Below are 23,602 nucleotides of genomic sequence, written 5' to 3' on the forward strand. Positions count from 1 at the left end.
AAACATAGAAAAATATCTTACTCATAGGACTAGGGTTCATAACTGCCTTATAAAACATTGAGATGTTAATTTATTTCATAATTAGAAAATAAAATTCTCCAGTTTTTTTAATAATGTTTAAAATGTATTCAAATATTTCATATAACTATATTTATTCAAATATTTCATATAACTATATTTATTCAAATATTTCATATAATTATATAACTATATTATGGTCAAATACTACTTCATTAGGTACTATTAGTTTGTTATGCAAATGTAATAAGTTACTAAATAATTCTTTTTTCTTTTCTTATTTTGCAAGCTTTGATTTACAAAAGAAACATCAATAAAGTCTGAGGAAGCAGCCCCAGGGGGTCTAAAATAATGAGGACAAACTCATTATTTTATGATTTTTACTTAGAAGTTTAAATCATCTTTTATGCTGCCTGATAGTAATCATGTTCCCAACAAAACACATACACTATTCACCATAACAGTTGCTGAAAAATCCAAGCTTCACTTTGTCCTATAATCATCTTTTAAAGATGTGGATTGCACCACAATGACCTCACCATACAATTCCCAAAGTAACTAAGAAATCAAATGACAGTGTGATATAGTAGTGATAAAGTAACAGAGGAAACATATTATTAAGTAGCTTGATAGCAGAATAATATATCAAAGTGTCGATTTAGATAAAAATATTCATTCATTTTCTAGGATAGGATGCATGTGAGGACAGGAAAAGTTAAATTTGTGTTTTCCTTATAACAAACTTTCTGAAAACACCCAATCTGATTGGGTGTCTGTCTCACAACTTCCTGGTAATCTTTCTCTTCCAATTTCTTGAGCCCTATGAAAAGGGGGATTGGGATTTTCTGACAATAATTACAAGGGAAAAACCTCTCAACTTAACCACATCCTCAGGTGGAATCAGTACCAATATAAGAGGTAGGTGGTATTCTATGTACTAAACTATGGAAATATTACAACTGACTTCCTTTTGTGCCTGGTAGTTAAGATGCCAGACAATAATTATTTAACTAACTCTCGCTGAGAAATTAGGGATAGATAAGAAGCTATGGAAGGAAAGGTAAAATACATAGACTTCAATTTAAAGTTCATCTTAAAGCTTTGTGAAAAATGTTGTGTTCTTTCATCTGGCTGCATCTAAAATCAATTGGGGTCATAGATGAATGAGGAGCAGTGTGGACAGACAGGCTAGAAGCTTGCAGTGCGTCCCTGAGATGTCGTGTTGCTCATGTGTATGTGTTCGATTTATTTTATTCCATACCCACACACGCCGGGTACTTAGTGAATAAATAATTATTATACTCATTGTTAAGAAACTTCAGAGAAAAATTTGGGTACAAAAATCTCAACATTTTGTACATCTACAAGTCTGGGATCCTAATTAGAATAAGATATAGTCCATGTTGATGTAAATATATCAAAATAGATTCTACTGTCATGTATAACCAAAAAGTAAATATAATTTAAAAAATATTTAGTTTGGACCATGTACTTTAAATTACCTCCTCCAGACAGCTTAGAAAAATGACATCCGTAAATATTCTTATGAGCACTAAGATGAACTCTGACCTAACTTCAAATCACGTTCATTGATTCTTTCTGCTCTCACTTAAAGGAGGCCAAATTTGGGGTTGGGGTTGTGGCTCAGTGGGAGAGTGCTCACCTAGCATGTGCTAGGTACTGGGTTCGATCCTCAGCACCACATCAAAATAAATAAAATGAAGGTATTGTGTCCAACTGCAATTAAAAAAAAAAATTTAAAAAGGAGGCTAAGCCTAATCATTTAAATCATAATTTTTTTCATAATTCATGTTTTGTCATAAATCTAAATCTAATCAGAGTTTGGCACAGTATTATTATAAACAAGTGAATACAGATATTTATATAAATATGAAAAATTAATTTAATACAATCACTTCTAATCAACAAACTGTTTTTAAGTATTCAGTTTTCATGGTATAAGAATAGACACAGTGATATGTACAAAAATTAATAAGAAAAAGGTGTACTGGTGTTGGGCATCAAAGAGGACAATGGATTGCTCAACTTCTTTCAGACATGCAGAAACAAGTTACAGATCCCAAAACTTAGTCAAGTCAGGTTAATTTGCATGGATGCTATCAAGGCTGGAGATGAGAATAAATAAAATAAACTGCTTTCACTGTGATGGGGAGTAAGGCCATAAGGTATTTGCCTAAGATGGTGTAAAGACATTGATATAAGGTTAAATGTAACAGTGAGGAGGAAATGCAGACGAAAATGAACAATATCTCATACAATAAAGAGAAAGAGAAGAAAACACATACAGAAAGGAAGGTGAAACTTTTGACTTGATGAAGTCTCAGGCAGGTTGGTAAATAAAGCTTCAATATTAGCTGCTTGGGAAAGGAAATTAGATGAATTGGGGGTGGAAGGAAAGAAGTAAAAAAAGACAAAATGGTGAGAATAGTTCCTAGAGAAACTGGGAACGCATTACTCATTCCTACCACACAACAGCAATTGTTTAACAAAGAAAGCTGCATCTTAAGCTTTGTGTACCTAAAGATTTGTTTATTGGGAAAGTAATCACTTTCAAATGAAATAGGTACCTTCCATTTCAGAGAATCTCTTAGCAACTATAGCTTTTCATTTTGTCACATAAATTGTTCCCTTGGTTGCGGTGGGTTTGGCAAATAGTTTCAGCAGTCCATGCCAGGATTTTGTCATTATATAAATTCATGATTTAAAAATTCTAGTATTGTCAAACTTTTTTGTGTGTGTATGATGCACTTCAGTGTTGACCCAGATGCCATAAAGAAAAGATCATTCAGTTTTTATAATAAATATGAAGTGGAGTGTTTTCAACAGCATAATGAATAAAATTTTTATTTAATTTGAGCACATTTAAACGGAGCCAGTTCTTGCTTGGATTAGCCAATTAGTCTGCATTTAAAGAACATGGCAAGTTGTTGGCGGATCAAAGCAGAGATGAGTGTCAGATGAGTAGGACATACTAACTGTCATGTCTTATTAGTAACTTGAAAATTGGCAGGGTTTCTTTTCATGTCACAGTGATAGAAATGCAAAGCTTTACTGACCATTGTGTGGTAAACATTAGATGGAGCATTTTGGGGCACAGTTTTTACATATGCCAAAAATCTAACAATGATTGAATATTTCATATATGTTATTTTAAATACAAAGTGACTTTCACAGTCTTGGGAAAGAAATATAAACTTATGGATAGATAATAGTTGTTTATAATTGTGGTACTTCAACTTTAGTTGCTCAAGCATAAAGATGTATCTTATTTAAAAAGAGCAAATCTAGCCAGGCATGGTGGTGCGTGAATATAATCCCTGTTACTCCAGAGGCTGAAGCAGGAGGATTGCAAATTTGAGGTCCAGCTTGGTCAACTTAGCCAGAATCTGTCTCAAAATAAAATTTAAATGGCTTGGGGTACAGTTAAGTGACAGAGTGCTTGCCTAGCATATGCAGGGCTCTGGATTGAATCCTCAGTGCAACGAGAGGGGGAGAGAGAGAGAGAGAGAGAGAGAGAGAGAGAGAGAGAGAGAGAGGGAGGATAGATAATTGGTCACTTTTTCAAGGGGAATGCCAGTTGCAATAATTTACTTTTTATAATTTTACATTGCTTCCTTAGACATTGCCACTAATAGAACAGGAAGTGAGGACTCACAGATGAAGTGATAGGGGGAAAAGAAGATATGAATATCATATATGGACCATATGCCAGGCATTTTATATTAAAATCTCATTATACTGTCATTTACTGCCTCACAATAACTGCATAAAGTCAATACTACCACGTCACAGTCTCAGGTTTCTTTAACTTTCAGATCTATACTCATATTCTCCAACTGATCACTACAGGGATTAAAAAAATTATATATAATCCCTTAGTGGTCAGGATTGAGGAATCTCATTTGGATTGAAAGAGAATAACAGGAAAATGCCACCTTATTATTAGTCCCTTTTCAAATAATTTGCTCCTCAGTGTTCTTTTACCTTTTTCTTTTGGGCATTTATTAAATTCATTGATATCATTTGCTTATAATAGGTAAGACAGTATCCACCATTATTTACAAAGTGCTGCTAAGGTATGTTACTGTATTCATTAATGTACCCTTTTTTCTGTCTCCCAGGCTTTCTTGAGAATAACCTCGCCCTATAACTGTGGCACATCTCAAAACACTGATTCTTATTCCACCCACCTGTGCTTTAAAGTGTCCGGGTTTCACCAACTATACTGCTGCCTTCTGGTATAAGCTTCTTCCATCTCTTCCCAGGCCACTCCAATAGCCTTCTTCCAAATTGGGTTCCTGAATATACCCTCCTTGGTCCATTGTGATTAATATTACAATATAGCATTTATAGTAATTATTATAAAATGTGAATCAGATCACATCATCCTTTTGCCAAACCATCACCAATGGCTTTATTAATTTGATTTAATTGTATTAAAATCTAACCCTATTAAAGAAATCTTATCTACCTCTCAAACTTTATTTCCTCTCCAGAAGGATGTTGAAGTTGGTACTTCCTGGCTTGTGAGAACTTTCTGTTCAATATTCAAGAACTTTGCAAATCAGTGATATCATGTTTCTAGCTTTACTATGACACAAGTATTTACACCTCAGAAAATGCTACAAGTTAGGGCTTTGTTGTTTTGTCTCTTGGTTTTGAAGAGCTGGTTGTTAATCATTTACCAGCACACCACTGTTACTATTGCTGTTTGCTTCAGTTACAATGTTCCACAGACAACTTTTTCTTGCTGACTTTTTGACATGTAAGCTTGCTGCCCTCACTCTATGGTCCTTGCTTTTGCTGTTCCTGTCCCGATGCTCTTCCTTTGGATTTTCATATGGCTGGCTTATTCTCCATAGTCAAGTCTCAGCCTTTCCTAAGAAGCTTTCCATGGCTATCTTAGTCAAAGGAGCACCATCTGTCACTCTAGTTTCTCTATAACATCAACATTATCCTTGAAACTTAGAACAGTGCCTTTGACGTCATGTGATTTTGCATTAGGTTGCAAGTCACAGAAAACCAAATGTCTTTTACAGATAAGAATCAGGCGTTGGATAGCTTAGGATTTGAATAGCAGCTCAATAATGGCATGAAAGGGTTAGGTCCCTTCCTTTGCCCTGTGTCACCATCCTTAGCACGTAACATTCATCTTCATGATCACAGAATGACTGTTTCACTTCTAGTCACTGTAAGGCCTTATAGCTGTCAAAAGGAAGGAAAGAAGCAAGACCAAAATTTGGAGGGCAGTTTGTTTATTTCGAAGTTATTCCTGGAAGCCATATCTGTGCTTATAATTTGGCCAAATTACAAGAGTTTGGAAAGAGAATTGTGTTCACTTTCCAGCTTTTATAGTAGAAAGCAAGGGATAAGAGGTTTTGGATAGCTTCAGGGTTGATAATTCATAATGTTTGCCATAGAGCTCAATAAATTTTTGCAGCATGACTAGATAATAACTTTAAATGACCCAACTCCACCTCCATTCAAGTTCCAGCTTCAGATGAGCCATGGGTCAAATTCCATATCTTAAATGTCAATTAAGTTAATCAATGCTTATCATTAAAGAATGAGAAGATGATAACTGAATTACTCCAGATCACTGAAAGCTTACTCCACTTAAGTTCCTAAATTCCAGTTATTTGTTATTTTGTTGTTTTTGTTGTTTTGTTTTTATAACATTCCTCCTATTTTGAAGGAAATATTTCCAGAATTTCCAGTCTCCTTACTATTACCAGGCAATTGATGATGAGTTGATCATGTTTCTTTGACCCTGTGTTTTTACTATGAAAAAACAGTGACTATAGAGTAACATAATCTACAGTGACTATAGAGTAACATAATATAAGACCTGGTGTAGTATTATGACTGTCACAGCTCACAATGGTCCAAGTTGCTTTATTTAAAAATAAATTTATCAGACCTTGATTGTTTTATTTCAAATCCATTTTAAGTAAATTGGAGAAATAAATCAGGTTAGAGAAGCAAAATAAGAACATGGGCACTGGAGTCAAATACAGCTGGTTTTGAATCTTGGATCCACCATTTACTAGTTGCATAGCTTGGGTTAGATAACTCATCTTTGTAAGCCTTAGTTGCTTTTGTTTTTCTTCAGTTATACGGTAGAAATAATAATGATTCCTTTATATACTGGTAAGGGTTTTTACAAGATAAACTAAGTAAGTGAAGTAAGCAGTGGATAGGTGGTGGCTGTGAGCTCGCTTTGTTCTGTATCACAGAGTGAATGCATTTGTGTCAGACTTAGATGACTTCTGTAAGATCAGATTTAAAGACTATACCTCACCCTTTTTTGAAGTGTTGATCTTTTAAATAAGTTGTCCAGAGGTAAATTTTTTATGTTAACTAAAATTTGAGAATCTCAAGGAAGTATTTGTTGGTCAGATTAGCTTGATCTCTACTAGCAACCTTAGAGAAGAAGTTCTGGAAATGATTTTAACTACCATATCTCTTTGTATCCCATTGGTTCCAGGAAAACACCTGCTCCCTACAACCCACCACAAATGCCAAAGATTGTAGATGTTCAAATCTCATAGAGAATGGAAGGAATAGTGTTTTCAAATAACCTAAGCACATCTTTCTGTACATTTTAAATCATATCTAGATTGCTTATAATAACTGATACAAAGTAAATGCTATGTAAGTAATTATAGACTGTATTGTCTGTGGAATAGTGACAAAAAGTTTATAAATGTTCTGTACCTATACAGTCATCATAGGCCATGTTTTTGATTCAGTATATCCAAATTGTTGATTGAATCTGCGGATGCAGAACCTGCAGATATAAGTAGCTGACTGCATATGGATTACTAATCCATATCTCAAATGTAGTCCAGGTTCTACAGCCACATTGCTAGATTGAAATCTCAACTCTCCTACTGACTAGCTCTTTCCTAAGAGAAATAATTTTAATTCTGTGGATCTCAATTTCCTCCTCTATATAATTAGCATAATAATAAACCTAACCTCATAGTGCTAGTCAGAGAGGCAGAATGTTTTTAACAGTGACATAATAAACACTATATGCAATGGAAAGTCGCATTTATTAAAATTTCCAGACTCCGTATGAGTGATTCTCAACATGACTACTCATTATATCCTTGAGACATTCTGAAGAACTTGATGCCCAGGTCACACACCAATCAATGAAAGCAAAATACATGTGAGTAGGATCCAGCAATCTGTTTTTCAGTCCCAGGTAATTCCAATGGGCAGAAAGGCTAAGAACCACTCTACTCCATTCAAAAGCTCTACAGGTGATCCTGTCAATCAATGAATAGTACCTGAGATGGATATACTGGTAAATGAATCAGGATTAATCTTTATTGAAAAAGGAAAAATTAAGAGTTCAACCTATGACCAAGAAAGCCTGCAGAGCACAAAGCTATTATAAAAATACTGAACGTTGAAGAGAAGGCTGCTAAAGGTAAAACTGTGATAGAAATGAAAATAACAGGCACAGGGTTTGAGATGCCAAACTCAAATTTCCTACTTGTTAGTGAGTTAAACTCTCTATAATCCTGAGTTTTATCATTTGCAAAATGTGGATATTTGCCACCACATGTAGTTATCATAAGGATAAAATAAGGTAAAAGAATGCAATACTCTCAGCATGTAATGACTTCACAGTATAGTACAATGGCCCTTCCAAACCTCATGTTGAAACTTGATTGTTATTCATATTAATATTAACAAGTGGAAACTTTAAAGAGTGATTAGGTCATGGGGCCACCCTTATGAATGGCCCTATGCTGTTATTGAGGGAGTGGTTTATTTCTACAGGAATGGCTTTGTTATAAAGTTAGCTCTGTCTCACATGTGTGTGTACTTGCTTTCCCTTCCACCAAGTTATGATGCAGCTCAAAGGCCAAATGTCAACACTGTGGTCTTGTATTTCCTACTTTTTAGAACCTTGATGAATTTCTTTTCTTTATAATTTACTTATTCTGATGTTACAGCAACAGAAAACAAACTAACCTGGCAAATTGTTACCAAGAAGTAACTTGGTATAATAGATACCTGAAAATATGGGAACATTTTTGGAATTGGGTTATGGGCAGAAACTGGAAGAGTTTGGATGAATAGGTTAACAAAAGCCTGCATTGCCGTGAACAGAGAATTAACGATTATTCTAGTGAGAATGCAGAAAAGAAGACTAGGAAAAGTTTGGTCACTTATATGGTCATTTATCACAATCCTGATAGAAATACAGATAGTAAATTGCCATTCTGATGCAACCTTGGATGGAAATAAGAAAGAAGTATTGGAAACTGGAGTAAAGGCCATGCTTGTTATACAGTTACAAAGAACGTGGTGAAATTATGTCCATATCCTAGGGATTTATGGAACATAAAACTTAAGAGTGGTGAACTAAGATATCCAGCAAGTAAAAAAAAGATCTAAGTAGCAAACATTCAGGCTATTTATGCATGTCTACTTTTAACTTCCATACAGTGAGATGTGATAACAAAGAAATGACTTAAAGATGGAATTTATAATTAAAAAAGAAGCAGAATGAAAAGATTTGGAAAATTCAAAGTTTGACCATGCAAAGAGAGAAAAACCATGTTTGGGAAAGAATATGAAAGGTGTTGCCAAGAAACTGTTTGCAAAAGAGATTAATATGGATTGAAGGGATGCAGGTACCATTTATCAACACAGCTAGACAAAGTCAAGGATGGCATTCCAGAGATCTTCAAAGCTCTCTCTCCCAACACAGGCCCAGACCTTGAGGACAGTGGAATGGTCTCAGGCAACAAACCAGGGTACTGATTTCCACTGATTTTCTTCCCTGTGTTGCCTTGGGTCTTTGCTACCTGCATCGTGGCTCAGGGCTCCCCAGCCACCCTAGCTGCAACACAAACAGGTCTAGCTCAATCCACAACTCTGAAACATACAAGCAGTAAGACTTGGCAGCATCCACACAGTGTTAAGTCTGCATGTATGCAGAATGAGAGAGTAGTGGAGACATGACTTCTTTCAATTAAATTTCAAAGTATGTTGCATACTACCCGCATGCCCAGGCAGAGACTTGTCACAAAAGCAGAGTTATTACAGTAGCGTCCTGACTAGGGCAATACTTAGCAGAGATGTGACAGTGGGGTCCCCCCGCCACAAAATCCCAGGACCCACAGCATCACCAGCTTGTGAAATCAGACTGTGATAGCTGCAGCCACAAGACTCAACTGAGGCAACCCAGAGTCAAAGGAAACTATCCTCCAGCTTTAAGACTTAAAAAATTTTTTCTATTATGTTTTCGTCTGACTTGGGACTAGTTATTTATCTTTTCTTGGTTATTTCTCCCTTTTGGAATAGAGTCCATCCTATGCCTATCCCATGATGGTATTCTGGAAGTAGACAACTTGTTTTGGTTTTATAGGATGGCTGGAGGGAGTTTGCCTCAGGATGAATCACGCTTTGAATCTCAACCTATCTGATTCAGAGGAGATTTGGGACTTTGAATTTTTGTGTTGGTGCTGGAATGAGTTAAGATTTTCAAAAGTATTGTGATGGAATCAATGTATTTTATGTATAAGAAGAACATGAGTTTTAGGGGCCAGGACCAAATGCTGTGTTTTAAATGGTCACTCCAAAATTCATGCTGAAATTTAACCGCCATTGTGACAGTACTAAGAGGTGGGACATTTTAGAGGAGATGAAGTCATGAAGGTTCCATGCTCAGGAATGGATTAATTACAACATTTTCCATTGTGGAGGGAGTGGGTTAGTTATTGTAGAGTAGCTAGCTGTCTTGCTCTCTTGTCATGTGATGCTCTCTGTCATGTTATGATGCAGCCAGAAGTCCCTCCAGGAATACAGCCCTTCAATCTTGGACTCCCTAGGCTCTGAAACTGAGAGAAATATATCTTTTCTTTATAAACTACCCAGTCTGTGATATTTTGATATAGCAATGGGAAATGGACAAAGATACCCCCTATATCACAGATGTTTAATAAAAGTTTACCGTTTTTGTTTTTAGAGGTAGGGGGTGAATTGAATCAGAGGTGTGGAGGAGACTGGGAGGACAAGTGTGATACTCAAGTATTTTACTCATGTAGTGGGATGAAGATGTTAATTGGCGAGTTAAGGTAAGGTGAAGAATAGGCTTCAGGGGGAAAAAAATCCCATGGTCTTCTTGCGCTTATTATCTTTGTTTGCCAGTCTCCCCAGTTTTACCTAATATTCATCCTTATCTGAGCTAGACTAGTAAACCCCAAACTACTATGTTAGCCACCAAACTTGTCAGAAGGGTTTTACAAAATAAGCATAAGGGGGTTCTGAAGAAGAACCCTCCCTCAGGGGGGTCTCTTACAAATAAACCATACACCCTGTATTGTAGTTGTTTAAGTATTGTGGCGACACAAAAGCTGCTTCTTCTTCCTTCCAGATCCTGGTCATGAAGCTTTCTGGTACAGAGCTGAAGGGAATCCACATTCTGTTTAAAACCCCAATCTCATATCCATTTATCACTCACCATCTTTTTGTTCTCAGCTCCACCCAGGCCTGGCCTAGAGGGCCCTGACCTCTTCCATGTTTGATTCTGAGATTTCATTTGTCTTTTTTGTGCACATTGGGGGAATTCTAGGATTGAACCCAGCAGTGCCACATCCCCAGCACTTTTATATTTTGAGACAGGGTCTCACTAAGTTGCTGGGGGCCTCGCTAAATTGCTGAGGATGGTCTAGAACTTTCCATCTTCCCACTTCAGGCTCCTGAGTTGCTGGGATTACAGGTGTGCACCACTGTGCCTAGCCTTCCTTTGTCTCTTGCTAGCTGCTGTGTTTCCTTGACCTCACACTGCTAGCCTCCCTTGGGTGGGTACCAACAAAAGAGTTTCAATCTACAGGCTCCTGCTATCTAGTTCTCTCCTTGTGCTCAGAGGAACATAGAGGGCAGGCAGGTCACCCAGGACAATTTCCTATGCAACCAGGAAAGACATGCTCGTCTCCCTTCTTTCAGGCACGCCCGCCCATTCACTACAAGTAGTTCTGTCAGAACCCTCCTCACTTAGTTGTTGGAATGGAAGTAAACACTTAGTACTCTATTTGAAATTAATGACAGTACTCCTTAAATGCTATCTCATCTCCCAGCTACCTCTTATAAGGACTAAAAAGACCCAGGGTATACAATAGCAAAATCATCTCAGCTTTAATGTCTTAATGGAGGTGTATCTGTTTTCTCTGGTGACTCTTTTAAGAACAATGTTTTTCTCGGCCTTGGATGGCCACGGGAATCATCTGGAAGCTTAGAAAGAAAACCTAAGGAGTGGATACCACAATTTGAGATTTCAGTTTAATTGGCTTGGGGTAATGCGCTACTTAAAAAAATGTCTCAGGTGAGTCCACTGATTGGTCTTTGGTAAGAACCAATTTTTCGAATGGAGTAGTACCCAATCTCCATCACTTTCATCTGTGAGATTTTATCAATAATTCTGAGACTTCTGGAAAAATTCCATTCAGTATTCTTTCACATATCACATCAAAGAATAATGAAGGGCAGGAGTTCCAGGAGTACTGGTGATGAAAGAAACCCAAAAGATCATTTTGTTCATTTTTCCTCCTTTGGGGTCTGTGAACTAACAATTACAGAATCACTTCAAGCATTAGTTTAAAAAGAAGATACCTAGGCCTTATTCTCACTCCTCCTAAATTGACATCTCTCAAATGGAGAGGAGGGTTAGGAGGGTTAGTTAGCTTTCCCAAGTGATCTGTAGGCACACTACTCACGTTTTAGAACCATAAATCTGTAGCAAAGGTTCTGAATCCTGGCTGCACATTCAAATAACATATGAGTTTTTAAAAAACCCCAAATCCCATGCTGGCTTAGAGCAGTGGTCTCAATCTCAGCTGCACTTTAGCCCCATTCCTAGTTCCCACCCTGTGCCAATCACATTGGAGTCTCTGGGGTGGGCCTGAATAAGGAAGCTGTGTGTTTTAAAGCTCCCTAGGTAATTCCAATATGCAGCAAAGGTTGAAAACCATTCTTCTGGAAATTCTAGGTTAATTATTTTGGGATGGGTCTCAGGAATTGACAAATGCACCCCAGGTAATTTCAATGCATAGCATTAGCTGAGAACTATCATCATTGGTATCCTTCAGCCTACAGGTTCTGGCTTACCTCCTTCTCTCACATGATGCCCAAGCAAATCTTGACCAAGGCTGATACTGATGTGTGTGTGGAGATATAGATTCATGAGGAGTTATGGTTTATGCATACATAGACCTCTAATGCCTTCCTGAGCCAGTCTCATTAATTAATCTACCATTAACCAAACAAATGCACATTAAACATTTAATTATGTGCCAGGTACTCTGCAATGAATGAGATAATGACAAATAAGACATTGTTCCTGACACCTCAATAAGCTTATAGATTCATGGGTATGAAGGAGGGAGACAGATAGGCAAATAGATGTGCAACAGAAAGTAATAATTATTACAATGGACAAGTAAACAAATAACTTGGGAACACAGTAATGATAGCAACTCAATCTGCCTTGAAGAGTCAGTGAAGATAGGCTTGAAGAAATGCTATTTAAGCTAAGTCATTCCTACATAGACTAAAGTACCCTCCATGATGCAATTTCCATCTACTTCATCTCTTGCTACTCTCCCTGGCTTCAGGTTCAAACACATTGAATTTCTTCCTATTCTTTGAATGTCTTTTAACAAGCCTTCAGTATTTGCTTATCCCCTTTGTTTAGAACATTCTTTGCCCTTTCCCCACTTTTACCTACTATCTAGGATTTTGCTTAGCTATTAGTTTCACAAAGAAGTTCTCTCTGACTTCCTGAATGATGATATGTGCCTTTGTCATATATCCATGGACCACCCAGTAGTGCTTTGTTGGTAACATGCACATCTTTATTGCACATCAGTGACTTTTAAGCCTGGATACTCCATGAAATCAAGAGAAAGAGCTGTCTCCTCTACCACTGTGTCTCCTGTGCACAGCACAGGACCCAAAACTACTGAATGAATGAAGACATACATGAATGATGGGATGAATTGCATTCCAAGAACAGAGGGCAATATGTGCCAAGCCATAGAGGCATGACATTCTGTAGCATGTTCTAGGAACAGCAAAATTTTTGGATGGTCATAGTGCAGAATAGGCAGGAGGAGGTGTACCGAGCTGAGTCAGAATAGGTAAGCTGCTGAGGGCCCTCTATAAAACCCTGTGATCCAAACTTTATTCTGTAGCAGGTGGGATTGCATGAGGTTTTACATACAGGAGAATAATATTTAGGTTTCTCATTCAGGACAGTTACTTTAGAAGCAGCATGGAGGATGAACTGAAAAAAAAAAGATTATTTTAAAGGAGCTCTGTTAGGAGATGTGCCAGTACTACAGTGAGAAATGATAAAGGCTTTTCTGAATTAATGAAGGGGAAGAGCTCCATTCAAAAGGTATTTTTGAGGTAGAATCTATAGCACTTGCTGACAAACTACACGTGGGGGTAAGTGTGAAAGATGATGTCATGGTCTAGTTTGGGAGACAGGCTGTTTGGGGATACCATTAATGGAAACAGAATATTGGAAGAGAAGAGATAATTTCAGGGAAAAAATATAATGAGCTTAGTTGTAAACATACTGAGAGTTCTATGTGCCTATGGGGCATCTGAGTGAAGTGTTTTATGCAGTTAGAAATGCTTAAAAATCTCAGCGTGGTACCATATTGATTGTAGATGTGACCAGCGTTGTCCAATTGACTATGTTGTCTTCTATTTATGTACTAACAGACAAACTTTAGACACTGTCAGTGTCATATTGATTTCATGATTTGTGCTACTTTGGGCTACAATTGGCAATCAAAATAACTACTTCAGCAGGGGAGTCTCGATAAAGTCACTTTTTGCTTATTTTCTTCAATATATACATACACCTATGTTAACCTCACCCAAATTCTGAAGTGGACAGTTTTTTTATTGGTGGCTGTGCTGATGTATTCCAGTCTTATTAGATCATGAGTTCTGTGAGTTCAGAAAGGAAGTGTTGTTTGTTGTTAAGCTTGGTGCCAGGTATAATAGAAATGCAAATTACTGGATGGATGGATGGATGGATAGATGGATGGATGGATTTATAATCTGATTGCTGGAATGTGTAAACTTTATGGAACCAGTCACCTAGAAATTGAAAACATCATGTCCTACTACTTAAAAACCTAAGTGATATTTTAGCTAGATGTTGTTGTCCATAGAAACAGAGTGGAAGAGATCACTATAATTATTTTTGAATAGTCTTTTATTATATAATTTTCTCTTGAAAATAAGAAATAATATAGGGATTTTAGGTTTTATAGCAACTAAAGACTATATGTATTTTGAAACATTAACCTGTGATATAAACATTGAAAAATATTATGCTTCGTAACATTGAAGTTGATAGATGGGTACATGATCAAAGTTTTGTTTTAGAGAGATAAACTTGTGGGCCATATGAAGAAGCTGGAGGAGAAGAAATCATTCCAGTTGAACTGAGAAGAGATAATAAGGACCTGGAATAATCCAGTGGTGGAGAAGTGGAGAGTCCATTAATTTATTTATTCCTTGAATATTTATTCATAGTATCATACCAGACTCTGGGGGATGCAATGGCAAACAAACTAGATCAAGTTCCTTCGTTAAAGGAGTTCATAGATAAGTGAAGGTGAATGCACATCAATCAAATGATCATACTAATAAGTGTAACATTGCAATTGCAATGAAAGTGTTGTATGGAGAGTCAGACTGAAAAAAAAAATCTCATAGATTCAATTGACCATAGATGGTTATTGTTGTATCAGATTAAGTAACAGACATTTTTCCTGCACTTTCTTCTTTTTCAAATTGATTTGTCTGACAAAAGTAACATACATGAAATGCCATTCTAGAAGATATATTAAGTAACAAATTATCTGGAACAGATTAAATTGATTTTTTACCAAAAAATAAAAACAATGATCTCTGAGTTACAAGTTTTGATTTTGCAATAAATTTTATGTGGTTTTCAATTGGAATAATGTCACCATTCAATTGAAATAATGGTATTTTGCTGATGAGATACAGTTTATTCTAGGTCTCTCCATTTTTATTTATGTATTTATTTTTTTATCCAGATGTTGCAAGAGCAATTGAATTACTGGAAAAACTACAGGAATCTGGAGAGGTACCAGTACACAAGCTACAGTCTCTCAAAAAAGTGCTTCAGAGTGAGTTTTGTACAGCAATCCGAGAGGTAGGACACTAACATTTTAATAACTATATTCAGCCATATGTCTTTTAAATAGAAAACATGGTTTTTCCACACACTTGGTTGAAATTGTTAAGATTAGAACTACATCTTTACTGCCTATTTTTAGATCCTTGGACAGATGATAAAATATAATTTAGTCTGCTAAATTCTTAAATTAGATCCATCCAGGATTTATACATTTATCTAAAACCAAATGTTGATCTTCTGGTACCAGAGAAGGGTATGCTGCAGTAGATAAGTGTTCCATGTAGTCTAAACTATTTAGCACTCATGTGAAGCCACCAGAAATTCAGGTAGAAACAGCCACAGTTAATGAGAGCTGAGATTTTCTTAAGAGAACACTCAGCTAAGTCTTTCATAGGTAAATCTGATAGAGTAAACTCTTACTGACTAAAGTTTTAGTTACCCAAATATTACTGTCTAGTACAATAATGGAAAATATCCAAACAGGCTGGTATGCCTCCATAGTAAACCTTTGTAATGTTTTTCTGGCTAATAACAGTTTCAAGAAGAGTGAGGTGAAACAAATATGCTAAAATGTCTATTTGAATTTTGTATTGACTCATAGTAGAATTGACTATTAAACTGATGTATTCAATTGGTCATAAGAAAACCCCCCTTGAAATATGTCAGTTGTATTTTTTCATTCAGTAACCCCTTGGCCATTAAGAACTAAATGATATTTCATTAATCAGAACCAAAAACCCATAAATCTGTCATATTTGACCTCCTAGAAGTTCCCAGTAATGAAGTACCTATCATCATCATCCTCAAAGCCATATGAACCCAGTGACTATTTAGAGAATTTGTTGTAGCATACAGCTTATGCCTTTCAAGGAATGGATGTATCAACTGTTCTTCCTGTTTGCAATTCTTCTTGTGGTTAATGTACATTTTCAACAATTCGAGTTTATGAATACTCAGAGGATTCAAGACTCAATATAAACACAGATTTAAACTGTAGCCTAGCCAATACAGTTAACATTTAGACGTTGCTGGAATTCAATTTATACTGTATTTATGTTCAATCTTTATCAGGTGAAGTTGTTCGCTGTTTAATTTTTGTTAATACAGAACACAGCTTGAGTAAGCAACCGTAATTACATGTCTAATTTTTAACCTTTGAATTGATCAAAGGCTGAAAGGAAGTTTCTCAAAGCATATGAATTCTCTGCCATTGGCTTTCCCTCAGTGGGAAAGGTATAAGATATCTAGAAACCCCATGGGCGGCCCCACCAACTCCTGTGATCACTGTGTAGACCAAGGCTAAATTCCCTTTACACTTCTTTCTTTCTTCACAGAGTTCCATTCCCCTGAGATCTGGCAACCAACTTTTCCTTTTTTAGAGATTCTATCATCTCTTCTGTGTTGTAGCATTCTGCTATCCACAGAACTAAAAGATAGGACATCATATACTTATTTGCTCACTGATTATATGGCTCTTGACCCAATTCAAAGTCTCTGCATTAGTGAAATTTACATTCCAGTGGGAGAAAGTTGTGAAAAATAAGCATGCAATACAATACCAGAGAGTGATGAGACTCTGGAGAGAAATAAACCAGGACAACAGGATTGAGTTAAGTTTAGGATGGTCAGAAACAAACAAACAAACAAGCAAAAAAAAAAAAAAAAACTAATGGAAGTAAGGGAGCAAGTCAAACAAATACAAAGGAGTACGGTGTTCTAGGCAGAGGAAACCTCAAGTACAAAACTCAGAACAAAGAATGATCTTAATGTACAGAAGGAATACTCCAAAAGCCAGTATGTCTGGAATGGAAAATTCAAGGTAGGCTCCATAGGCAGCTGGAGAGCAGATCACGTAAGGTCTCTCGGGCCATAGTGAGAACATTGAACTTCATTTTAAGCATGACAAGCCGTTGGAGAGTTTTGGCCTGACCTAAATTGTTTTTTGGAAAGGTCTCTCTGTCCACTGTGAGAATACAGAACACAACCTTCAGTACAGTGTAGAAACAAGTGAAACCAGTAATAAAATAATGAGGCGATCAAGAGAGAGCAAGATGATAGCAGGTTGGACCAAGAAGACAGCATTACGAGTATTGAAGTTTTCAGATTCTAGTATATTTTTCAGAGCAGAATCAACAGAAATTATTAATATATAAGATCTGTAGCATATGGAAGGGCAAAAGACTCAATTGATTCTTAGATTTGGGCTTGAACAATTGAACGCATTGGATGAATTTGGGCTTGAACAATTGGTATAATAAGGCTGGGGATATAGCTCAGTTGGTAGAGTGCTTGCCTCACAAGCACAAGACCCTGGGCTCAATCCCCAGCACCAAAAACAAAACAAACAAACAAGAGAAAAGCAAAGACAATTGGTATAATAAGATGGGACTCTTTAGAGGGGAGCCAGCTTTGGAGAAGACCTTCCAAGAACTCTATTCTGTATGTAATAAATTGATGATGCCTTTTAGACGTTAGAGATGTCTTGCAACCCTCTAAGTCTGAAGTTTGGGGGAGAATCTAAGACTGGATTTGTAAATGTGGTATAGACATCTGTTGAAATCAGCACAGAGGCTTTTTTTTTTCTTTTGGGCGTATGTTAATGAAAAAGAGAATGAGAGTACAAATGAAAGTAAATATGGGGACTTTATATAAACATTATATCTTACACAGCCTGCCTGTGGTATGGTAGGCATGTATACCATTAATAGTCCATGAAAGTTTGTAGCCAATCTATAGGCAATCTAGAAGTTACAGAAGGAATAACACATGATATAATTTATCTATCTTATGTTTTGCAACTTTGAACCATTAAGATTAAATTTATGTTCACAATAATGTTCTTAGTAACAATTTTGGAATTTTAAAAGAAGCAGGTTATACAGAAGTTGTGAAAGGTCACTTCAACTTGCCTGACAGTTCATCCCAGTTGCATGGAATTATTTGTTAAGTGTGGTGATGCCTTTGTTATTCTTATTGTGTTGCTTTATCTTTACTGTGGGAAATAGCAAAAATGACAATACATATAAAATAATTCTAAATTATCTTCTTAATGTATCTAGTGAAAAGTCCTTTAATAACAATATGAAATATGAATATATATTGTGAGATAGGTGAACCAAATGCTAGTTAAGAAAAGTGCAGTTAGGAAGTATGACAAAGATTATCTAAAAATTAAATTGTACTGAGCCAAGAACACTTTCTCTCCTGGTCTCTGTTGTGCTAGTAAGAAACCTTTGAAGTTTTGGTTTCCTATTCAAATAATGCTTGGAATTTTTGTGGTTAAGTTTTTTGATGTTTTCAGAAACACATGCTAGTTAATACTTTAAAGTGTTTTCTTAGTTGCATTCACTGGAGCAAAACTAGATACAGGACCATTCCTTAAAAAAAAATGTGTAACACAAGTTATGATAAAAAAAAAATGAGGCACTGTAAGCTTTTGCCAAAGATTTTTTATTTCCTTATGTAAATGCAACAGTAGTTATTATTATATGTTGAGGTAATCCCATATTTTGCTTAACATTTGGGTGAAACTACTGAATCAGCTCCTGGAATATTTGCAGCACTTATATAAAGAGAATAATTTGATGAAATTTTATGTTTTAAAATTTAAATGCATGCTTAAAAAAAGATCAGACGTTTCCTTAACTATTTTCTACAATCTGTAATCTGTAATAAAGACTGATAAAAGTACATTGAGATTAGTACCAAGGGAAAAATATATACACAACCAAAAAAGGCATTGCTCTATTAATAAATAAGCTGCAATTGAATGACAGCCCATACACAGCTTTATTTGCAGCATGCAGATGGTGATTCATTGTGTTTTATTGTGAAAGATCTTGACAGAACCCTTATAGAATTAAATTGCACTTACTCTGTGCAAGTAACCTCAAAGTTCATGACAGAGAAATGGGCTGACATGTGATAATGTTATTCTATAATGAGCTGCACTGACTGTTAAGAGAATCTTCATACAGTTTTCCAAAGAGAAATGAAATAAAAAATGTTGTGGTACTGGAGCTGGAGTTGTGGCTCAGCGGAGAGCACTTGCCTCGCACATGTGAGGCACTGGGTTTGATCCTCGGTACCACATAAAAGTAAATAAACAAAATAAAGATATTTTGTCCATGTATAACTAAAAAAAATTTTTTTAAATGTTATACGGATGTTCTTAGTAAAGACCGTTTCTGTGACTTTAAGTGACTTCCTCATATTTTAGCTTTGCACTGTAATGATTAACTTAAATGGCCTAAACTTATAAATTTAGGGTTGAAATTGAATTATTATAAATATGGATTTTTGAATGAGGGAATTTTCTGAGATAATTGAGTGACAATACTTGGCGTGGTGGTCAAGAGATGGGTTGTTTCCTGATACTTCATATTCTATGTACCTCAGAGAAGGAAATTGATAAACATATGAATGATCACATTTAAGAGGACATATAATTTCTGTAACAGAATAAAAATAAATTCTTTTTGCAACCAAAGTAATAAAAAAACATAATTAGTAATCTAGTTATCATCCTTGTCTTCCAAACTTTGAGACATTCAAGCTTCCTGCTGTTCTGGGTGATGGGTCATTGACCTGGAGCATGATATACCACTGATGGTAGTCTATAGCGAGGACGAACTCCCATATTTATAACTGCCACATGTATGTTGAACCAAAAATGTGCTACAAAATAAACACTATTTTCTTTGGCCAATCACCAGATGTTGTATGTTACTATTTTCTAATGTAATCTCATGATCAAAAAAGAAAATAAACCATCTCCATACGGACTTTCATTCTGTGGTAGTCCATAGGATTGTACAAAATGGTTCCAGTTCTCCTCTACTTTTCGTCACATATTGGATTCATCCATCCTTTAAAACTAGACATGGTTATGACACCTGCTTTGGAATAATATGAGCGGAAAATTTGTGTTCCAGCTCTTCACAGAAGCCTATGGGCAGTGCAAGATTTGCCATGTACCCTTCCTTTTGCTAGGAAAATAGTAATGTTTTATATGATAAACTATCCATCAGCTTAGGCTTCAGAGTGAGAACATGAGAAATAGATGTTCTAGCCAACACTTTACCAACTTAGAGCCTTAGCAAAAATAAACCTTTGTTATTCTAAGCCCTCAAGATTGTAACATTCTTGTACCAAAGCAGGACCCAGGCCATCCTGACTGACACTATACAACATTCAACCCAATTTTACCACAGAAAAAGGTTAAAAGCAGTATCTACCCTTTAATTTCCATGAAACAATGTTTTTAAACTATGGTGTTTTTTTTCCCTAAACTTCAATGCATTTTTTTTAAAGCTTTGTGAAATTAGTAGCCAATTTAAGCAATGATGGGGGTTCACAGATATTACATTTTTTAGAAACTTGAGTCATGGATTTTATTTACTTCTTTATTTCCCATTTTTCTCCTATTCTCATTCATTTCTTCCTGGGACTGGAACTCATTAACCCTCTGGCATCATGCCCCACACCCTCCCTAAGTTTCATACCATTTCTATGTAAATGGATTTTTTCTTTATTATAGACTTACAGATATAATCAATATAAAGTAAATATGCAGAGTATATCAGTCCATTGTTCAAGTGCTCTCAGTTCCCACCCAGAGGGATCTATAGAAGAGGAATTTTCACTACAGGACCTCCCAGCAGGGACATGTGGGAAACGTTACCATGAGGCATCTTGTCAGACCAGAGAGAGCAGAAGAGTCATCTGTGCTGCAGTCATATTGACTAAAGTTAGAACCCCAATTGGTTATTTATTTTTAACTTTTCTGAAATTTAAGTTTTCACTTTAAGATAATGGAGAAAATATCATCAGTTTTGTAGTGTTCCTAGTACTTACAGTCATACATAAAGAGCACCGAGTATTAGAGATCATATATACACAGCACCTGGTACAGTATTAGATGGCTAATAATCATATAATCAACGAATACTATTATTATTTAAGAGTAGAGTCCCAGATTACCTCTAGGTATAGTGTTTTGGTAAATCAGGAAATGAATAACATGGAAAAAGTGCTTGTGTCTATAAGCTGTATTGAAGGAAGTACACAAGACTAATAAATTCTTTACCCCTCATATCAGTTATTTAAGCAAAATAAATTGAGCCATTGCATCTTAATTCCATATCCACTTGGGAAGCAGCATTACAATGTGAGGTTTTGTTCTCCATGTGGTTCTATACAGTGTTTTAACGCACCGTGTGAACTAAAACATGGAAGGCAAACTAATCTCCTCTATGAGAGAGCCAAGGATTGTTTGAAGAGAACATAGATTCACAATTACCCTGGAGGGCAGGGTGGGGGAGACAGGATAATTGGAGGAAGGGAGCAGTGGGGAGGAACAAGGAAGAAAGAAAAAGAGAGAGGGAAAGAGGAAGGAAGAAAGGAAAGGCAGGAAATAGAGAAGAAAGAGGCGAGAGAGAAAGGGAAAGGAAGAAGGGAAGGAGACAGAGAGAGGAAGGCAGGCAGGCAGACAGGCTGGCTGATGCTGAATCATGGCTTACACAGTATAATGGAAAAGCACAGAAAAAAATTTCTAATGGATTCGGACAAACCTGGATTTACTTCCTTTGCTTGGTCACTTAACTATGAAATCTTGTGCAAATTACTTTACTGCCATGAATTTGGTTTTGTTTAATCTTCCTTTTTTTTTTTTTAAAGACAAATTAAGATAATAATGACTTTGAGAAGATTAAATCAAATGAGATCAAATAGTAAATATTTTGACAAATACAGTGCCAAGCTGAAAGGGTAAGTAAGAACTTAGGGAATGCTTGCTATTCTGGTGAAAAGTTTGGTGGTTTTAGTGACAATGTTAAAATTTTATTATGCTTCAATAGAAAAACTAAGATAACAATAGCCCTGTAGTGATTTTTTCTTTTGTTTTTTCTTCCTTTCTTTTGTTTTCTTTTTTTCTTTTTTTGTACTGGGGTTTAAACCCAGGGGTGCCCAGCCACTGAACTACTAGTCCTTTTTATTTTTTTTATTATGAGACAAAATCTCCCTAAATTGCTAAGGCTGTCTTTGAACTTGTGATCCTCCTGCTTCAGTACCCCATGTAGTCGGGATTCCAGTTGTACACCACAGTACCTGGTTAGTTTTGTAGTTCTTAATCATTTTTTTTAAATGCATAATTTTTAATACAGGCTCCACATTTTAAAAAAAGATGTTGACACACTGATGTGATTTCAGAATAAGACAACTAGCGTAAAAAGAGACCTTGATCTTATCATATAATGACAAGTTAAGGACTTCGTGATATTTAGCCACATAAAGAGAAAAACCATGCATATCATGAGATTTGACATCTAATCTTTGATTGGATAAGAGGAAAGGGAAGTAACCATGTCAGACTACTAGATGAAAAGTAGAAGAATGCAGCCAACTGAAGGATAACTGGAAATATCCAACAGTGAGTTCATATGTAATATAGGAATTATCCACTAACAGCAAAGTTTAGATGGCTTATTTCAGACCACTTTAAAATGGAGATTGTTTTTTACTTTAAATTGATGGAGTACAGTTTTATTTGTTGTATATTAATCAAATCAGACTACTTAGCATATCCATCACCTTGTGAATTTATCATATCTTTGTATTGAGAATATTCAAAAACTTCTAGCTATACTGAACGCACAAAATTTTATTAACTATAGTCACTCAATAGAACACAGGAATTTATGTTTATTATCTAATTGAAATTCTTTACCCATTGACCACACTATCCCTCCCTCCCCTATTCTCTCCCTGGTCTCAAGTAATTACTATTCTCTCTTCTTTCATGAGATCAATTTTTGGTTTTCATTCAGCATATGAGTGAGGTTATGCAGTGTTTGTCTTTTTGAACCTGTCTTATTTCACTTTACATAATGTCCTCTAGGTTAATACATGTTGTCCCAAATGATAGGATTTCATTCATTTTTATGACTGAATAGTATCCCAGTGTGTATATGTACCACATTTTCTTCATCCATTCATCCATTGCTGGGCATTTAGGTTGTGATTCCAATCCTTGGCTATTATGAATAGTACTGCAATAAACATGGGAGTACAGATGTCTCTTTGTCCTTTCTAATGTCATTCCCTGTGGGTGTATTCCCAGTATGGGAATACTGAATTATATGCTATTGTATTTTTAATATTTTGAAGACCCTCCCTACCATTTTCCAGAGTGTCTGTAGGAATTTACATTCCCATCAACACTATACAAAGGCTTCTTTTCCTCTATGTCCTCACTAGTATTTGTTATCATTTGTCATTTTGATAATAGCCATTCTAGCTGGAGTGAGGTGGTATCTTATCGTGGTTTTAACTTGCAAATCCTTGACGATT

The 23,602-nt window shown here is 36.0% G+C and overlaps 1 protein-coding gene across 1 annotated transcript in view; it reads left to right on the forward strand.

Moving 5' to 3' along the window:
* Lin7a (lin-7 homolog A, crumbs cell polarity complex component) overlaps positions 1 to 23,602 on the forward strand; it is a 127,904-nt gene that overhangs the window by 29,706 nt on the left and 74,596 nt on the right. The window contains exon 2 of the mRNA XM_027929456.2: positions 15,150 to 15,268. Within this exon, the coding sequence (XP_027785257.1) occupies positions 15,150 to 15,268 (119 nt within the window). The remainder of the gene's footprint in view (positions 1 to 15,149; positions 15,269 to 23,602) is intronic.

This window comes from Marmota flaviventris, chromosome 3, assembly GCF_047511675.1.
Source record: "Marmota flaviventris isolate mMarFla1 chromosome 3, mMarFla1.hap1, whole genome shotgun sequence".
Classification (NCBI taxonomy): Eukaryota; Metazoa; Chordata; class Mammalia; order Rodentia; family Sciuridae; genus Marmota; species Marmota flaviventris.